We start from the raw sequence: 21,321 nt of genomic DNA, 5'->3' as shown, positions 1-21,321 counted from the left end.
CATTGTTAATTAACTCCAACATAAGACAAAAAATTTTTAATTAGTTTTAGATATTGGCTCTGGGCTCATATTGCTGTTTTATTTTTCCTCTTATCAACCAAGAAAGAAAAAAAGAAATGGAAAAAAAGCCACACAAAACAGCTACACTTTATTTGTGACCTTCAGTACCAATCAAAGCTGAATAGTATATCAAGATAAATTTGTGGCAGATATAGTATCCTCTCTATCTCATTTTCATGGTTGCCCAGAAGTTAAGAGGCTTGGAACGATTCCAGCTTGATAAGGAGAAAAAGACATTGAACTAAGCGCCTAGAGTCTAAAATAGATCTGGGAAAACTATTCCTTTAGCTTTGCTGAAATTTGTTGAAATAGCTGTTACACAGAGTTGGGTTGGATATTCTTTACTTTCCTAAGATCAAAGAACATTTTTAGTCATTCTTGTATCCTAAAAGTTATCAGCGCATATAGCACTGGACATAAATTCATTAAATATTAATTGAATATCAGATGTGAAAAGAGGTAGGAATGTAAATAGGACCTCATATAATTTGTGGGAGCTGTTTATGTTCCCTATTTGTCTATGAGGTTGCTCTTTAAACAGTTTTGCTATTAGAGTCATTACTGGTTGCTCTCTAAGGAATCCCCTTCAACCTTCACTGAAAATACAGTGTTTAAAAAGAACACGTGTACACCCGTGGCAGATCCATGTTGATATATGGCAAAACCAATACAATATTGTAAAGTAATTAGCCTCCAATTAAAATAAATAAATTTATATTAAAAAAAGAATGAAAATGAAGAATGCAAACTGTGTCTAACATAGATCACCTAAAGGATCTGAAATGAGCAGATAAAAGATGACAAGTTTTAATATCCAGACAATAACTGGTTCTGAAAAGAACTGACTCTATCAAATAGTGTGAAATGTGCCTGAATGAAACCCAACATTGGTATTCTCAGAAACAATGCACCTTAGAAAAGTTAATGTCAGCCAAGTACATTATAACACACCACTGAACTTTTCTCCCAGTGAGATTTAGAGAAACAATGTATCTCCAACAGGAAAAACTCCAATGTTATATTAACTGGGAACTACACTTTAAATATTTTAAAACAGTTTCCTAAAATAGCAAATTGAACTCTAAAAACACTAATAAATCCTCTATCAATAATCCTAACAAGAACATACGAAAAACAAATTAAGAAAGAAATATTTAGAATTGAGAGAGAAGCTCATAGGTACTACCATTAAAAGCAAGTCATGAATCAATTTGAAAAATATTAGACATATAACCAAAGTAAAAAAGAAGGAAATTCACAAAAATATTACATAGATAAACACTTTCAAAAGTCTATTTTACCAAATTTAAGAAATAATTTTTAAAAGAATTAACCTTGGGGGAAGTAAAAACCATCTCTTTCTACGTGTTTGGCTGATTTGAGATCAAAGTTTGGGTAGGCAACAACTAAGTGAACATTTTAGGCTGAAATAATTCCACAAAATGTTACAAACAATAAACAAAACAAAATTTGGCACCCTGATTCATATAATCAATTTTCCCAAAAAATTTAATGCAGTACAGAGCATGAATTCCAAGCAAATATCCAAGACATTTTTTTGTCTGGGCATAAAAACGTACAGATGATCACCATAACTGTGGTTGGCTTTGGGAGTCAAGTGTGGAGAGGGATACAACCATCTGCTCTCGGGCCCCTCAAATTTTACTCTATCAATTAAAAGGGGTCCTAACACAGAAAGTGAAAAGGACTGTGGCCCTCAAGTTATCCTGCTCTCACCATTGACCCTGGCATCTCAATCTGAGAAATATATTTTGGATCAAGAAAGAAAATATATGCAAAATTTGCCTTGATTGTGAAGCTAGTGGCCCTTAACACATAGTTTTCCTATAGGTAGGATATCAATTAATTCCCTTCTACAAAGGAGGACATGTTAAACTAAAATGGTTTCAACCAGATCAGACATTACAGTAGGCAGAATTTATCCCTTGTTTTTAATGAATTGTTTACTGTAAAGAAAATCTATCACACTCAAAGATACACCTTGCAGTTAGAATATTCTAGATAAACCAGTACAACCTATGAATAAGTTATCAAGTTTCACTTGATCAAAATTCAGAGACGGCTACTGCATATCACAAAAGCTATCTAGCTCTTAATGTTTTTCTCTGCTCCTAATGACATCTGTATTGCTGAAGTATCCCAGAAGCAATAAGTGAAGAAGCCTGTTGTCTCAGCCAGTACCACTCAGAGTTGCACATGGCCGGTGAGTCCGGGTGGTGAGAAACGACACACTGTTCTCAGTGGGCAGCCTTTCCCTCCCTCTTCTCTTCTCGTGACTGAACACTGTCACATTCCTTGCAGAGGAAACATTTCAGAGCTGTCATCCTCGCACAAAACGCAGAAGCAGCGGGGGGAGTTCCTTTTTCAATCTGCTTAAACATTTCATTTTATTATTTATATATCAATTACCATGTGAAAGGCTTAAGTTTGTGTTTGGATATAAAACACGATAAGTTGTTTTGGAAGGCATTACTTTCAAAGCAAGACACACAGCAGCAAGTCAGGAGCAAGGGCTCATCCCTTTTCAAGAGCAATCGGAAGCTTTCTGCCTTGCTAGTCTCAATCTTCTTTCTGGCATCTTCTGCTCACCAACTGCTTAATATTGGATGCCTGCAGTTCGGCCCATCTGTCCAACAGTCATTCTAACTTATGTGGTTTACTAAGAAAATGTTTATTGCCATATGAATAATGTATAGTGATGAGAAGTTTTGAAAATCGCCAATATTTATCTTATGAATGACATGGTTGCTTTGTTCTTAGGAGAAACTTAATTTCTTGTATCCATGTACCATCAACTAGAGTTGTAATAAATGTGTGCAAAAGCAGGAACTTATGTGAAAGGAATGAAGGATAAATGTGATCTCATTAGAATAGGCTCATATTCCATAATATACCAAATTACTAACAGGCATCAAAATCACAGGGAAATCTGAAGGAAAGACTATCTTTGCCATTTTATACATTCTTGCGTTTTTTTTTTTTTTTTTTAATTAATATTGGAAATTCTGAGTAGTCAGGTTTTGGTTTTTTAAAGACTATACCATTTGCATTTGCCTTCAAAAGAAGGAAACAGTCCACATTTAAATGCATAAAACTCATTTTATATGTATTTCTTGACTACTGGAAATGTGCTCGGCAGGTCTGAAGGACAGCAAAGAGTCCAGTACAGCTGGAGGACAGTGCACCAGGGGAAACAGGGGGCAGGAAATGAAACAATGAAAACCAGATGACGTGGGGCCTTAACCCCAACCCTTGAGAAAGGGCCTGGATTCATTCTCTGTGTGATAGGAGGCACTGGATGATGGAAAACAGGAGAGGGATGATTTGATCTGCTTCAGAAGAATTTCTCCTACCGGTGGAGAAGAGACCATCTAAGTTGCACGAGTGGAAACAGGGAGATCATTTAAGAGGCAGGGGAAGGAATGCAGGTGAGAAATGATGAAGGCCTGGCCTAGGGTGCCGGCAGTGGAGAAGGGAGACGTGGTGAGATCAGACATATATTTTGAAATACACGTAAACTAATTAGCTAAAGGACTGGATGGAAGATGTGAAAGGAAAAGACGGTTTTATCCTTAGCAACCAAATACATATGTGTATGGGTGTGTGCTCCATTACTCAGTAACATCCAACTCTTGGCGACCCCATGGACTATAGTCCATCAGGCCCAGTCTATCTTATCCATGGGACTCTCCAGGCACGAATCCTGGAGCAGGTTGCCATTTCCTTCTCCAGGGGATCTTCTGACCCAGGGATAGAATCTGTGGCTCCTGCATCCCCTGCACTGCAGATGGATTCTTTACCGCTGAGCCACAGGGAAACCCCAAATATGTACCATAGGACATATCTGCAAACGCTAAAAGAGATCTAAGTGAGGTGAAATTATTATGCATTTCAGCAGTAAGGGAAATTTTTTGGAGTTCTGAAGGCTTGAGCTGGGCTTTTTAGCCTGGATAAAATTCAGACAGGAGTCATAAAGCCTTCTCAAAGTTATGGTAGAATTAACTTACATACTGTGTTAAGTAACTGGAAGGTCTTTTGAAGACACTTGTCTGTCTCAACTGCAGTTTTCTTGAGTAACTGTGGAACATATGGTTGAATAGAAAGGAAGGATCTTGAATAACAGGATTAGGTCTTGGGGTTTGATTCTATGGGTAGTGGACATGGTTAATGTTCAAATTTCCAGAATACTAAAAGGAGTACTGCCAAAGTCATTTCATGTATGCCAATGACAAGATTTATGGAGATGCATTTATAAAACTTTTGAATTCTGAAAACAGCAAATAGAGTTCTAAAGAAAATGCATTTTGCAAAATGCATAAATTGCATTTTGCACACACACACTGCACATTCATATAAAACCATCAATGATAACATAAGCACCTCCCTCCAGTAAGTCTTTACAGTTCTTTTTATAAAGGCATCAATTAGTTTCAAATAAGAACAAGAAATGTGTAAAGGCGGGAAGAAATTTCATTCTTTCTATAAAGAATGAAAACAATATCTAAAAAGAGGCACTTTGGGAATTTTTTTCCCTCTTAAAGCCTTTTTGTTTTAATCATAGTTGCCTATATTTTTAAGTGTGAAAAACTAATTTCTATTTGCAAATGTAACTAAATTCTACTTTCAAAAATATACAATATTGGTTCAATTCTTGTTATATTTCAATAAACTTTTAGGTCCAAAAATGTAATTTATATTGAAATTTGAACCTAGCAATTTGGGATAATCAGATTTGTTAGTTGCTATTAACCAAAGGCAGTACCTATTAATTAGATGATATTCAGAGATTATAGAGAGGCTAAAGAATGTAAGGTCCTCCTAGTCCAGGGACAAAGCTTTTGTTTCTTCATAAAATAAACTGAACACTGAAGATGGAGTTATCTTCTTCCAATAGAAATAAACTGACTATAGTAAAAAGTCTATCAAAAAGTGACACTTTTGCAACTTCCTGTATATTATAAGAGAGGTTAACAAAAACATTGAGAGGTTATTAGTAATTCTGGGGATTTGGTCATGCTGTGGGCATGCTGGTACTTCACTGGTGGCTCAGATGGTAAAGAATTCACTTGCAATGCAGGAGACCTGGGTTCAATCCCTGGGTTGGGAAGATCCCCTGGAGAAGGGAATGGCAACCCACTCAAGTATTCTTGCCAGGAGAATCGACAAAGGAGCCCGGTGGGCTACAGTTCATGGGATCACAAAGAGTCAGACATAATTAAGTAACTAAGCATGTGTCGATATACTGAAATGAGAAAGGCAAAGTTTTGAGGATACGTGAGTATAAGAAGATGACCTCTTTCTCAGAACCCAAAATATTTATAATCACATTTTGTAGAAAGATTTGGCAAAGTCAAATTGTGAGTAAGGCCCTAAATGAGCAGATATACTTGCCAAAAAAGAGAGAATACATAATTTAATTCAATTGGGAAGAACCCTCCATTACTCTTCAAAAATCTTTGTTAAACTTTATCTTGAAATTTGGATGTGGAAACCAATATTATTAGATAGCAAAATAGACTTGCTGAAATAGTTTTTTAATTTTGCTTGATAACTGTGATCAAGAGGAGTAAATGGAAAGTGTACTATAACCAGAATTTTTTGAGAAATAATACGAGACTATGAGTGGTATGATATCTCACTCAGAGACAGCCTTACTTCAAATCTGAAGGAAAGAGAAGTAGCTGGAGACGCAATCTTCAAACACAGGCAACACTATGAGTAGACAGACTCCTACATACACTCACCGTGATTAACAGCTAGATGTCAATGCCTAAAGCAAAAGAAATTGGTCTCATATATCCCCATATTTCTGATGATGCCTGGCACAGTATTTTACACATGGCATGATTTTAACAAATATGGATCAAAGAAATGGATGAATAGATAGGTGAGTGGCTGAACAGTAAATACTATACTTGTATTTTTCGGTACCTATAAAGCTAAGATGACTTTTGTTTTTCAATCAGTTGAACAAATATAAGCGGGAACTAGGGCATTAAGAAGCAAATTAGTCTCTTTAAGTTCTAATTATGGTTAAAGCAGAAGAATGCTTAGTCAAATAAATGTTGAATAGTGTATGATATTACAAATCCCATTTATTATTCTTTTGTTATGAATGCAATACATACTTATTAAAGGAAATTGAAGAAAGTGTAAGTAAACAAAGGAAGACAATAAAATGACTGTAATCTGTGACCTGGAAATAATCACTCAGTCGCAGTGTTCCCTCAAGGGCTTTTTCTGATTGGTATGATGCCTGGGGAGCACCACTGGCATTTAACAAGAAGGCCCAAGGCTGAGAAACATCCCACAGTGAATGAGAGAGTCCCCAAAGCAAAGTGCCCAGCTGGAAATGCAGAGTGCTTCACTGAGAACAATTGCGAGTCTGGCACATTCACTTCATGTCTTTGTACACATGAATCACACACACAGTTGTTTCTTTAATAAAGGTGGATTATACTATACAAACTGTCCATATTGTTTTATAATTTGCTCTTTTCACTTACTGCAGCAAGAGTATCCTTCCTCTCCATCAGTTATTCTTCCACACCAACATTCTGATGACTGCTCAGCGTAACCACTCTTAAGGATCAACCAGAGTGCCTTTAACTAAGTCCATACTGTCAAACTTCTAGCATATTTTAAAAACTTCATACGATAATCAATGCTGAAGTAAGCATCCTTATACAATTTTTATAATCATTTAAGTTCTCTGAAGTGAAACTGCTGATTTGAAAAATATGTATAATATCAATGTTTTTAATATGATTTCCAATATGACCTCAAGAATGATTTGAATCAATTTTTCTCCAACCCTTCTGTTGAAAGAACATCTCCAACATAGAGTGGCTGAAAATGTAGCACCAACTAAAGGCACTGTGATCTAAAATAATAACTGGTCCCTTTTCTATCCCACATCCAAGTAGGTACCGGGACTCATTGTTGAGACAATCAAACTAAATCATGAAAGTTCAAGTACCAGACTGTTTCATTACTCTTCCATCAGTAAAATACAACAAGAAAGAAGAAGAAGGGATTTTCAGGGGAACAGATATGAAGTGGAACACTAGGGTTAGTCTTTTCTCATGAACCCTCCTCTGTGGGTGGTACCTCATGAGGTTGCAGATGTCTGTCAGCAGAGAGACTGGCGTCTTATTCCCTGACAGGATGCAGCCTGAGAAGCAGGGCCTGCTGAGCTTTCCTGGTGCCAACAGAGTATGAGCCCACAACCTCTCGGACCTGGGGACTGACACACTGCATTGGAGAGTTCAGTTTCCATCGCCCGCACGTACCCTGTCTCCTAAGAGTTAAGGCTGATGTGGGAAGGCTCCTAGGTTTCCCATGGGTCCAGATAAGGCCTTGAAAAGAAGTGTTGGCAAGGGGTCGGCTAGCAAAGATGTGAAGACAATGACAGGGCAGCATGCTTGTCCCACCCCTGAGATGAGGCGGTGACCAGCCCAGCCAATTTAGGCCACACTGGAGAGTCACCAGGACATCAGTGGCTGTGTGAAATGACACCCATACCCCCTCAAGGGCAAAGATATTCCTACCCACATCTATCATCCCTTCCCCCTCTACAGACCTACCTTCCATTTCAGCTGAACTTGGGGGAAAGGGAAATTTGAGCTCCTGGTAAGCTCTAGCAAAAAATAAATCTTGATTTGATTGAATGTTTATAGAATGAGTCTGCTTTACATTGGAAATAACTAAAATAAGTTTAAATACAAGGCCTTAAAGATGAAACTAAGCCTTAGTGCTTATCATGTTGTCAAAGTCAGATGAGCTTGAGGTTCTTCCTCCTCTGGAAATACTCTCATTCAAGAAATTGTTGGCATGGAAAGTTAGCTTGAGGAAGCCCTCTCTGGTCCCTTTCCTTTTGATGGATTTCCTTGCCTTTGAGTAAAATGGAAAAGGGCCAAGAAGATGCCTAAGCCAATTTTCACAACTGCAAACTACTTAGACTTGTCCCCATCTGGAAGCTCTATCAGAACTGGGTACCAAAGCTTCATAAGAACAGAGTCCTTTTGTTGGCCTTGCCCCAGGGAAAATGGGCTTCCCAGGTGGAGCAACTGGTAAAGAATATGTCTGCCAATGCAGAAGATGCCTGTTCAATACCTCAGTCGGGAAGATCCCCTGGAGTAGGAAATGGCAACCCACTCTGGTATACTTGCCTAGGAAATTCCATGGACAGAGGAGCCTGACAGATGTGGTCTCAAAAGAGTCAGATACAACTTAGTCACTGAACAACAACAAAGGATCTTCTAGAAAATGAGTATAAAAGAGGATTTGGATATGGGATGCTGAGTCTTCATAATTTCTCTAAACACCTCTAATCCAGGAGCAAAAAAGCAAGTCGTAAGAAGATGAGGCACTGAATGAGTGGCAACAGTTTCAGTTAGCCTGGGGCACCTCAAATCTGTGTTCCACAGAATACCCAGTACTACTCTCCATGGGTTTTACATCAAAAAACCACAAGGAAAGACAGCAACTATGCCACTAACACAATATATTAGGGCTCTAGATTCTCCTCAGTTTAAAAGAAAGATTGCTAACTTTGTTTTCTCCAGCGTTTCCCAAAATTATTTCTTTCCAATTTTCAGTTCAGTTCAGTCACTTAGTCATGTCCAACTCTTTGCAACCGCGTGGACTGCAGCACACCAGGCCTCTCATCCATCACCAACTCTCGGAGTTTACTCAAACTCATGTCCATTGAGTCAGTGATGCTATCCAACCATCTCACCCTCTGTCGTCCCCTTCTCCTCCTGCCCTCAATCTTACCTAGCATCAAGGTCTTTTCAAATCAGTCAGTTCTTCACATCAGGTGAACAAGTACTGGAGTTGCAGCTTCAACATCAGTCTTTCCAATGAACATTCAGGACTGATTTCCTTTAGGATGGACTGGTTGGATCTCCTTGCAGTCCAAGGGACTCTCAAGAGTCTTCTCCAACACCACAGTTCAAAAGCATCAATTCTACGACGCTCAGCTTTCTTTATAGTCCAACTCTCACATCCATATATGATTACTGGAAAAACCATAGCCTTGACTAGATGGACCTTTGTTGCCAAAGTAATGTCTCTGTTTTTTAATATGCTGTCTAGGTTGGTCATAACTTTTCTTCCAAGGATAAGCATCTTTTTATTTCATGGCTGCAATCACCATCTGCAGTGATTTTGGAGCCCCCCAAAATAAAGTCTGACACTGTTTCCACTTTTCTCCATCTATGTGCCATGAAGTGATGGGACCGAATCCCATGATATTCATTTTCTGAATGTTGAGCTTTAAGCCAACTTTTTCACTCTCCTCTTCCACTTCCATAGAGAAGCTCTTTAGTTCTTCTTCACTTTCTGCCATTAGGGTTCCAAATTTAACATGTAATAATCATTGGAACTGCACTGGGGAAATCCAATGCAAAATAATAGCAATATGACTTTATTTTATTTATATAAATAGATTATTCAGACTTCCTTGGTGGCTCAAAACGGTAAAGCATCTGCCTACAATACGGGAGAGACCCAGGTTCAGTCCCTGGGTTGGGAAGATCCCCTGGAGAAAGAAATGGCAACCCACTCCAGTACTCTTGCCTGGAAAATCCCATGGATGGAGGAGCCTGGTAGGCTACAGTCCATGGGGTCGCAAAGAGTTGGACACCACTCAGCGACTTCACTTTCTTTTATTGTGTTTGAAATTCACTTGTTAAACATCATCAAAATATAAACAAATATAGAAGAGACCTTCTACAATCACTAATCTAACACAACTCAGGGAAAATGTAGACTCTTTGTTCGCAAAACGTTTTAACTACAATGCATTACAGTTGGTTGTCTTATTTCTTGTCTGCAATATCTCATCTCATTTATACTCTCACTCTGTGCAGGGGCTGGCCAGTTACAGACAAGTAGGTTTGGTTCAGAAAGGTTAAATGAGTTGCCAGAGGTCTGGCAATGTAATTGAACAAACTGGCCTAAAAGTCAAGCCATTAAACAGACTCAAAATATTCTGAACTCATTTAGTCCAACACATTTATTTCACAGATGAGAAAATCCATGCTCAGAGGGGTGAAATGACATCATCCAGAGAGACAGGAGCAACTCCATGTTCCCTGACTTAAAAGTGCATGCACTCTGCACTCAGCCATGCTTCTCCTAAATGTGACCAAAACCAATAGTGTGGATAAGCCAGGTGCTCAGTACGAAGACCAGAGAAGGCAATGGCAACCCACTCCAGTACTCTCGCCTGGAAAATCCCATGGACGGGGGAGCCTGGTGGGTTGCAGTCCATGGAATCGCTAAGAGTTGGACACGACTGAGCGACTTCACTTTCACTTTTCACTTCAATGCATTGGAGAAGGAAATAGCAACCCACTCCAGTGTTCTTGCCTGGAGAATCCCAGGGACGGGGGAGCCTGGTGGGCTGCCGTCTGTGGGGTCGCACAGAATCGGGCACGACTGAAGCGACTTAGCAGCAGCAGCAGCAGTACAAAGTCAGAGAGCAGTTAGCTATCATAGAAAGCAGTGTTAGTCAGAACACTTGTGATCTGCCCTTGATTCAAACACCAATATTAGTTCCCTTTTTCAGGAAGAATACTATAGAATAAGGATTGTTATTATAAGCAGTTATTAATATTTAATGGAGATTATTTTTTAAAGTGCTTATTTTACATATATTGCAATGTTAGCAATTAAAGATGAAGTTTTTTTAGTAACATTATATGTTTTGTGTGATGATTATATTAAGCCCTAAACTCAGTGACACACATAGGAAGTACATGCTTTTTCCAGTTTTGCTACAGATAATAAATAATATATAACCCACTGCATAATAACTGAGGCCTTAAGGCAAATCTGTGTGTGCTCATTCAGGAAACACATATGGCATGAAATAATACAGGGTATGATGAAAGGGCAATCTTCTGCTTTTTTATAAAATGCATATACATGTGAATTGGAGATGATATGCTAATAGGGCTTCTCGGACTTACATCATTCCCTTGTGAGCACAAACAGTTAAATTCTATGTGATTTTCTTAAATTATAAATTCACATTATTCTCAGTCCCCAAAGCTGCAACTCAATTCATTCTTATGAACTGAGATCCAAATACATTCATCATATTGTGTAGGTGTGACGAACACAAAAGAGAAATAAAATAGTTTCCATCTTGAATCAGGAAGATAAAATATATGTATCCCTTCTTTTTATGTTTGTATTTTATGTTTTTATTCAATTATTTATTTATCCAAACAGTGTCTCAGTGTTCTTTGTATTAATGTACACTACAACCTTAACAGGAATTAAATAATACTTTTGGAATTTTTAAAACATCTCTTAAGTGGTACTAGAACTACCAGGTAAAGAGGAATATTTAAATTGCAACTTACATATACAAAAGTTTGGTAAAGTTTTAATAAATTTTTTTAAATAAAAGAATTACCTCATATTTGAGTTAACAAAGTACTAATTTTCCCCTCAGAGAAGAACAATTAGATTGATGAATCACCTAACTCTAGTTCTCATAATTGTGTATTTGCATGAAAAACACAATTGGCATCTCATTTGTTTTTATTCCTCTGAATTCAAATAAACAAATTTTGTTCTAGATTTGTATTTTGAATGTTTTGAGAACCTAGGATCTCTTTTTATATTGTATCTTGACAAAGTAAAAATCACCAAACACTTCCCGAAAATTAGAAAACTAAAAGCCTTTATCTGACGGGACAAAAAATTAAATTATTCTTACTTTTTAGGAACATGCAAGTTGATTATCACTGAAGTATGGAATAAGATTACTGTATGTCATAATCAATAAACACATCTTACTCATTTTATTCCTGCCACTTAAAATTATTAATGTTATTTTCCAGGCTTTTGATTAAATTACAAGGTGAAAATATGGGTCAGATGGTAATACAAGTTAAAAAAAACCCTAAACTTAAAAAAATCTGACATATAATAGTACCTGATTAATGCATGTGTGTGGGCTCAGTCGTGTCCAACTCTTTGCAACCCCATGGACTGTGGCCTGCCAGGCTCCACTGTCCATGGAATTTTCCAAGCAAGAAAACTGGGGTGGGTTGCCACTATCAAGAATATTGTGAATTTTGCATGTGAAGGACTGGTAGCAGTAGATGTCAACCACAGGCACAATGAAAATTAATTCATAAAAGTATGAACATTGCTCTCACACAGCATTTGGCAGAATTTTAATCCATGTGGAAATGGCAACCCACTCCAGTATTCTTGCCTGGAGAATCCCATGGACAGAGGAGTCTGGTGGGCTACAGTCCACAGGGTTGCAAAGAGTTGGACACAACTGAGCGACTTCACTTTCACTTTCAAGCATTTATGAAGGAATAAACCAAATGCACAAATATGATCTGAGGCTGTTTGCTGGTGTGCCTTGGAGCAGTTCTATCACACTCTTCCTGTATTTCTCTAAAAACAAAACTATCATCACGATCAGTTCTCTGAAGACTAAAATTGGATCTGCAGTCATGTATATACTGCAGGGTTGTAATGCTTATGAATTATTAACCACTGGTGCCAGAACTCAGGTGCAAGTCTTTTTATGTTGCTGTGTCTCAACAACTAGAATATTGTGGCTCTTATCTCCATGTACATGAGGTGATTCCACAGTCTACTGTCAAAAAAACAAAGGACAGTATTTATTGAGAGGATAAGTCTCTCTCATTTCAAACAGAAAGTGTTTTTCCTATGATGGATATATACATGTTACAAAAACAAGTTCTCAAAGACCAGAGATGCTCCTTTTTCCCAGGGTTTAACAAATCAGTCACCTGCCTGGATTGCACATTCCTTGGGACCAGAGCCATTCACGTGGTATTCAACTTTGCATTCCCCATAGTGCCCAACTGAGCAACCAACACATACAAATACCTATTAAATGACTGAATGCTATTGAATTGTAATGAAAATGTAATCCTAATTCTATGTCCCTTATAATCTTGTATGTAATTATGTAATTTCCTGCTTACAATTTTATAAGATTAAGAGTCATTAGGAAACATGGCTCAGTGGGTAAAGGATCCACCTGCAATACAAGAGACACAGGTTCAATCCCTGGATCATGAAGATCCCATGGAGAAGGAAATGGCCACCCACTCCAATATTCTTGCCTGAAAAATCCCATGGATGGAGGAACCAGGTGGTTTAGAGTCCACAGGGTCACAAAGAGTCTGACACAAATGAACAGCTAGGCATAGGAATCATGATTCATCCATCAATAATCTGGTGAAATATTAGATAAGAGGAATCCCATAAGAGAAGAGTTTCTAAATGGAGACACTTTACGCAGCATTAGTAGACTTTCATAAAAGTATAGAATATTGACTTTTACATACTACATTGCAAAATATTACTGAATATAGTCATTTTGAAACAAAGCAATTGGGTAAATTAGGTTTCTCCCCTATTTACCACACTATGTTTTAATCAAAGATTACAATGATATTAATAGCATACACTGTTTTCACCACAAACACAAATCAGGCAGTGCATTGTTCACCAAAGCTTTTAGTTTAGGTTTAAATACAACGAACAATTATATTGGTTATGCTCAAGCACAAGGCAGGACTCAAACTACTAATTATTTGAGAAAATATATTATTTCAATTATTAAAAAACATTAAAGGAAATGTTTACTGTAAATTAAAATATTTCACTAATCTTGACATCTATTACCACCTTATAAAAATAATAAAATCGTCTATATGATATGTGTGCTGCTGCTGCTGCTAAGTCGTGTCAGTCGTGTCTGACTCTGTGCAACCCCATAGACGGCAGGCAGCCCAACAGGCTCCTCTGTCCCTGGGATTCTCCAGGCAAGAACACTGGAGTGGGTTGCCATTTCCTTCTCCAATGCATGAAAGTGAAAAGTGAAAGTGAAGTCGCTCAGTCGTGTCCAACTCTTAGCGACCCCATGGACTGTAGCCTACCAGGCTCCTCCATCCATGGGATTCTCCAGGCAAGAGCACTGCAGTGGGGTGCCATTGCCTTCTCCGATGATATGTGTATACTTCTTCAAAGAAATCTGAAAGGTCACCTGTGACCTTTGGCTTATTTGTGAAGTCAGCCTTAATTGAACTAGCTGATGCCAACATTCATCATCTGATTAATCATTTAATTAAAAGGTCTGTGGTACTCAAGTGTTTCCATACAAATGTGTATCAAGCTAAACATGACAGCTCGGGTAAATCAAGGAAAATAAGGACACTTAAATGTTATAAATCATAATTGTCAATCTGACCTTCTTCATTTCAGCTTTGTCTTATTCACCTAGTACATACTTGGTGAGCTATCCTCCTACAAATTAAGGCAGGATCACAGCGTATACATGCTTCTACACATTTGACATCAACATTTTCTGGGATACTGTTTATTTATAATCTCAGCTAATTTTTCAAGATGGCAGTGTTTAGGAACTTTATTCTGGCTCTGAAGAAAAAAAATAAACAGATGAAACCTGAATATTTCAAGTATCTGAGATTATAAATATTTCAAGTTTATTTCTTGCACAAAATCTATTCATCTCCATGTACATAGGTCAGTGCCTAAATGGGATGTGATAATGAAGTTGACTGCTGTACTAATGGCAGAAAGCCAAGAGGAACTAAAGAGTCTCTTAATGAAGGTGAAAGAGGAGAGTGAAAAGGCTGGCTTAAGACTCAACATTCAAAAAACAAAGATCATGCCATCCGGTCCCATCATTTCATGGTAAATAGATGGGGAAAAAATGGAAACAGTGACAGACTTTATTTTCTTGGACCCCAAAATCACTGCAGACAATGACTGCAGCCATGAAATTAATGCTTGCTCTTTGGAAGAAAAGCTATGACAAATCTAGACTGCATATTAAAAAGCAGAGACATCACATTACCAACAAATATCCATATCATCAAAGCTATGGTTTCGCCAGTAATCATGTATGGATGTGAGACCTGGCCATAAAGAAGGCTGAGCACCAAAGAACTGATACTTCCAAATTGTGGTGCTAGAGAAGACTCCTGAGAATCCCCTGGACTGCAAGGAGATTAAACCAGTCAATCCTAAAGGAAACTAACCCTGAATATTCATTGGAAGGACTGATCCTGAAGCTGAAGCTCCAATACTTTGGCCACCTAATGAGAAGAGCCAACTCGTTGGAAAAGGCCTTGATGCTGGGAAAGATTGAGGGCAGAAGGAGAAGGGGACAACAGAGGATGAGATGGTTGGATGGCATCATTGACTCAATGGCAATAAGTCTGAGCAAACTCCAGAAGATAGTGAAGGACAGGGAAGCCTGGCGTGCTGCAGTCCACGGGGTCACAAAGAGTTGGACATGACTAAGCGACTGAACAACAAGCTGTACTATTTGTCAAGCAGTGGCCTTAATTAATTTATTCAGAATTTTCACTTTCTACATGGGTAGAAAATTACAAAAATATAAACTTCAGGGACACTGAGGATCCAACTCTTTTAGGGTATTGCAGATAATATTAAAGAGATGTTTATTTGTTCATCAAGGATTTACTTGAGAAAAAACACATGCAGAGCACTATTGAGCGAATGGAATGGAGCAAACACTGCAGGGAACAGCTGTATACTGTAAACCTAGATGCACTACATAATAACACTCAAGTGTCTTTCTTTTATAATATTCTTGGTACAAGAGCATCATCTGTTCTCAATAGAACTTACATATTTTACGTGTATAACATCGCTGTTTGAACTTAAAACTTGAATACTTCTGCCAATGCATATTTAGACTATTCTTACTATGCCAGTCAAGTGAATGAGCCTCAAGTAATGAACTGTATGGTTCACAACCTCTTGGTTGTACGCAGGTAAAAATATAGATCAGTAGATGGATTATGCTGATGTATTAAAGAAGCTAATAATATCTGATTTTAAAAATTCGTAAAATTCATGACAGCTGATTTGTCCTTTAATCTAGTATCATAGAAATTATTACCAAGCGTGGCTTCATTCATATGATCAAATTCACAAAAACACTTAGGTATCTGTAGTCATACATCTGTTAACATCAAAAGGAGACGAGTACACCAGAATAAATATTCTCAAAGGCATACATTTAGAAAATAAAGAGAGAAAAATAAAAATGAGTTACTAGAACTGTTGGTTTAGAAAAACAAACAAAATGGAAATAAGAAAGAAAGGAGAAAGGGAAGGAAGGAGGGAGGGAGGGAGGAAGACTTGTCCCTTCATCAGTCAGGGAATGATGGGCCAAGTACCCTCAAAGTGCATGAGGACTGAGCACTAGTGCAGCCAGTCACTTTGCAGTAATCATGACATTCAAGGGAGGCATCAACCACCAAGACAATGGCGCAGCTGTTAACCCACTTCCACAAGCAACACCCAGGAGCTCTGCTGGTCACATGTCTCTTCCACCAAGCCTTGTGAAATATATCTCTGAATTGCTTTGATATTACTTCCTGTGTAGTCTTTGAATTAAACCATTTCTTTCTTTTTCCCTCACCAACACCTTGGTATTCACAATCATCTCCTCTTTAAATCTCCTCTTTCCACGGTAGTCCACTAACTGGTTCTGATTTTCACTATTTCCCTTCTTTAATCTGTTTCCCACTCTACAGGCAGAGATATCTTTTCAACATGCAAACCTATAACCTGAAATCCAGATTAAGTGCTTCCAATACTTGAATAGGTCCCTGTATTTTTAGAATAAAGACCAATATTTTTACCATGGCTAGCTGAGATGTGGGCTACATCCGTATCTTCCCTGGCTCCAGCTGTCCTTTGATTTGCCATGGTCCCCTCCTACCACATTAGACTTTCTCATGCTGATGCTTTAGCCTGGAATGCTTTTCCTTTAACTCTCACTTCTGATAACTGCTAGTCATTTTTTGGATCTCAGTTCAGACATCACTTCCCCAAGGGCGCATCTGGCCTTACCGCTAACCCACAGTAACTGGGTCAAGCATTCAGTTAGATATTCTTGGCATTAGGCACACCATTGCATTTATCACAGTTTATAACTATACACTTATTATGGGTAATTAGGTGATTATTACTGATCTTTGTCACTAGACTATAAGCACAATGAAGAAAAAACAGTGTATGGTTTTCTCATAATTTTAACCTCAATGTCTAGCAAAATTTATGGCACACAGTGAACAAGTATTATTTCTTCAATGAATAATGTGTGTCAAAATGAGGTCATTAACAAGTGGTTAAAGCTACAACAAATTGCTTTATTTCCATTCACCAGAATCACTCTGATCAGAGTCTGAAGGGTGAAATTACTTCACATTTCATAATGAACAAATTCGATGATTTTGTTTAAACTCTAGAATTTTTAGCATCCCATAGATGTGGCCAAAATGAAAGTTCATTAGCATCTTTCATTAGTTATTACAGAAACAGAATTCTACTGCTAAATTGGGATTTTAAAATTTTCTATTATAGATCCCTCATTATGTAAGAGTCTTAGGAGATCTTCGAAGTGTCATTCAGCCTGTTGGTGACAGCACAGGGATGAAAATCAGCCATTTAAAATCCCAGTAAAATTTTTCTTTTTTTTTTTTTTTGCTACAACTATGCTGTAACTTTTAGGTTTATGACTTCATTTTCATTTTTGGACATTTGTAAGACACAACAAGTACCCATAAAAGAAATATCTCCAAATGGTTAACTTTGTCACATCATTTAGACTTCTGCTTTAAAACATTAAAATAAAGAGCAATATTTTTAGAAGTGTACGAAGCCTAATTTTGTAAGAAATTAAACATTTTCATGCTTTATTTGCAATTTACATTGTACAAATTAAATGGGGGTGAGAGGAGGACAGTACAAGCTTTCCTGGTTTCTTAATATTCTGAAGCAAATAATTTTTCCAGTTAAGTCTACTTGTCCATAATTCTATTTATGAAAACTCAAAAGGAAGGTAAATTTTGAGGAAGGGGTTGGGGATGTGACAATAGCAGATGGAAAAGCACTGCTGGAATCCAGTCTATTACAATTGGCTATGTGACCTTGGACTGAGTACTTCCCCTCTGTAAACTTCCTCATCTGTACAGTCAGGAAATTGGTCTAAATCACAAGCTCTATCTGTTAATGGGTTTCCATGATCCCATTAAGCCCTTTGGGGTGTGTATGTACATTTTTCTGGGAAGAGGGTCCACAGTTTCTATTTTGTTGGCAAGGATCTGGGAAACAAAACATGTTCGTTGCCTCTGTCCTACCTAGTTTTGAAAATGGAACAAAGCTACACATAGAATTATAATTTTAGATGGAAATCAGAAATAGTATAATTATTAGCATGAGCAATAAGATTATTTGAAGAGCATATTATGCACAAAGGAATACTATCGTCAATCACATATTTAAGTATTAGATGAAGAACTTCACTGGAAGGCCAGTCCAGATTTTCCATGAGCAGAAACAACTGTCGCAGACCAAGGTAATAACTACATATAATAAAATCTCAATATGTCACATATTTTCAGTCCTTCCTTTTTATCACTGTTTTAATGACCAATTCATGTAGGCCTGCTACATACGATTACGAGGAGTGGAAGCAATTCAGGGAAGTTTGTCAGCAAATAAATACTTTCTTACAGGTTTCAGGATATCTATTCCAAAACATTTTGATGATAACTTTTGGATGGTTGAACATCCATGGTTGCTGTAGTACACACATATTTATTAAAGACAGAAATAAAAGTCACTCTGCACATCACTTATTTCCTTGTTCTATGTCTTACTGTAATAAATATTGCTTAGTTTTCTATGTGTACTCTTCTAGACACCTGTGAAATATCAGTGAACAAACTAATATCTTCTATCCGCATAGTGCTTACATTTCAGAAGGGAAAAAATAAAATAAACAATATTCATAAAAATAATTAAGCCAGTTATTATTTTTAAAGGTGATAAATGCTTTGGCCAAATATTTAAAAAGAGTAGAAAAATTAGGAACCAGAGGTAAGGAGAATGGTTCCAATTTTAAATAGGTCAGGGTAGGCTTCACTGAGAAGGTGTTATTTAGCAAAGACCTGAAGAGATAAGGGAGTGAGTCAGGGTTACTTATACACTGGAGAAGAGCTTTCTAGACAGTGGGAAGAGTCAAGGCAAGGGTACACTTTATGGATTCAAATAACAGCCATGAAGCCTTTGTGGCAGGGAAACACCAAAAATCATTATGCTGCTAATGATGTGACCGGCAAGGGCTTAATATCTAAAATATACAAACAGCTCATACAACTCAACAACAACAAGAAAGCAAACAATTCAATCAAAAAAATGAGAATACCATAATAGACATTTCTCCAAAGAAGACATACAGATGGCTAGGAGGCACATGAAAAGATGTTTAGCATAGCTAATTATTAGAGAAATGCAAATCAAAACTACAATGAGGTACCACCTCACATCTGTCAGAATGGTCATTGTTAAAATGTCTATAAACAATAAATGCTGGAGAGGGTGTGGAGAAAAGGGAACTCTCCTACACTATTGGTGGCAATATAAGCTGGGGAAGCCACTATGGAAAACAGGATGATGGTTCCTCAGATAACTAAAAACGGAATCACCATATGATCCAGCAATCCCAGTCCTGGGCATATACCCAGACAAAACTATAATTCAAAAGAATCCATTACCCCTATGTTCGTAACAGCACTTTTCACAATAGCCAAAACTTGAAAACAACCTAAATGTCCATTGACAGATGAACAGATAAAGAAGATGTGACATATATACAATGGAGTACTACTCAGCCATAAGAAAGAACAAAATAGTGGCATTTGAAGCAACATGGACACAACCAGAGATTATCATACTAAGCGAAGTCAGAAACAGCAAAATAAACATGATACCATTTACATGTGAAATCTAAAGTATGATGCGAATGAACCTATCTACAAAACAGAAATAGACTCACAGACATAGGATCAGACTTGTGGTGGCCAAGATGGAGAGGAGAGAGAAAGATGGACTGGGAGTTGGAATTTGGTAGATGCAAGCCATTACATTTAGAATGGATAACAATAAGGTCCTACTGTGGCACAGGGAACTATATCCAATCACCTGGAATAAACCATAATGGAAAAAAATATAAAAAAGTATACATGACCATAACTGAGTCACTTTGTTGTATGGCAGAGATTGGCACAACATTATAAATCAACTACACTTCAATTAAAAAAAAAAGAATCTGCTTATGGTCATGAATTTTGTAAAATATTCATCTTCCAGTTGATACTTCATTTTCTGTTCCTTATTTGTTTAAAGTCAAAGTCCTAACTCTTGAACAATTTTCCTAGAATCTCATATTTGTCAAGAAAGGAAAAGTGAAAATTCTGAGAATTTTAAAATCACCCCAAAATAATGATAGTAGTTTAAGCCCTTCAGTTTCCACAAACATATATTTGGCAATGAATTGTTATATAATAAGCAAATATGCCATTTAATAAGAGATGATGTCACTATAAAGAAAGTAAGTAAAAGATTTTCATTTTGAACATTTAGAGATTGGGCACAAAGCATTTGCTATACTCCAACAAAGAAAAATTCCAAGATTCATAGCCAACATAAAAGCACCCATTCTTTCTGAAATGTCACGGCTCTTTTCGACATTTGTTACACTGTTCATTTCATTAACTTTTTTTTTTTCCAGAAAATAAAACAATCACAATTATTGTGCAATTTTCACAGCATTTATCTGGGTGAATATCTCCAAAAAGAAGACATATAAAGGTAATACTTTTTTTTTTATGAGGGAAGCTCAGTCAGCTCTCCCACAAGTGAACACCTTATTCTTGCCTCTGTGCCTTGCTGAAAATGCATGGTGATCCACAAGCTTAGAAATGTAACAAGATGTACACATCCTACCTTGCCCAAATGATCCTTTCTGCCAAAGCCAGTGGCAGCTGCAATGCTCCCTGCTCCTTCTACTGTCTTCTGTGCTACTGCCGTCACCCCTGTCACCACTGCCTCGCCAACGTTTGTCACTTGCTCTTTGGTCTTCTCAGCCACTGGGATGAATCAAGAACAATGACAGATTAAGGGATGGTGGACCAACAGCCACTAGAAATAATTTCACTTCCACTAACTATCAACTTCCAAAGACCTATATTCACACACGTAGATAACTGGTGAGTCAGGAGAAGAAAAAGTTACTGAGATTGCTAAGTGAGCGTGGCTTAGCCAAACACAGATTCTTTGCCAAGATAGTCTATGCAATCATGCAGATATTTAAAGGTGTTT

At 37.5% G+C, this 21,321-nt stretch overlaps 1 protein-coding gene across 13 annotated transcripts in view; it reads right to left on the bottom strand.

The window, feature by feature from the left end:
• Positions 1-21,321, bottom strand: part of SNCA (synuclein alpha) — a 149,383-nt gene that overhangs the window by 111,479 nt on the left and 16,583 nt on the right. For 7 of the 13 annotated variants that reach the window (XM_044946234.2, XM_044946231.2, XM_044946230.2 and 4 more), the window contains exons 4-5: positions 20,947-21,089; positions 19,978-20,142 (exon numbers count right to left, since the gene is read on the bottom strand). In XM_044946234.2, the coding sequence (XP_044802169.1) occupies positions 19,993-20,142; positions 20,947-21,089 (293 nt within the window). In that variant the 3' untranslated portion in view covers positions 19,978-19,992. Of the gene's footprint in view, positions 1-1,550; positions 2,451-10,548; positions 10,579-11,877; positions 13,327-16,586; positions 18,261-19,977; positions 20,143-20,946; positions 21,090-21,321 lie in introns of those variants that run through there. The other 6 variants (XM_044946237.2, XM_044946239.2, XM_044946241.2 and 3 more) reach the window with 6 other exon arrangements.

The sequence above is a fragment of the Bubalus bubalis genome, chromosome 7 (assembly GCF_019923935.1).
Source record: "Bubalus bubalis isolate 160015118507 breed Murrah chromosome 7, NDDB_SH_1, whole genome shotgun sequence".
NCBI lineage: Eukaryota > Metazoa > Chordata > Mammalia > Artiodactyla > Bovidae > Bubalus > Bubalus bubalis.
Note: the sequence above shows the minus strand (reverse complement) of the source record. Positions and strands in the feature narration are given on the sequence as shown.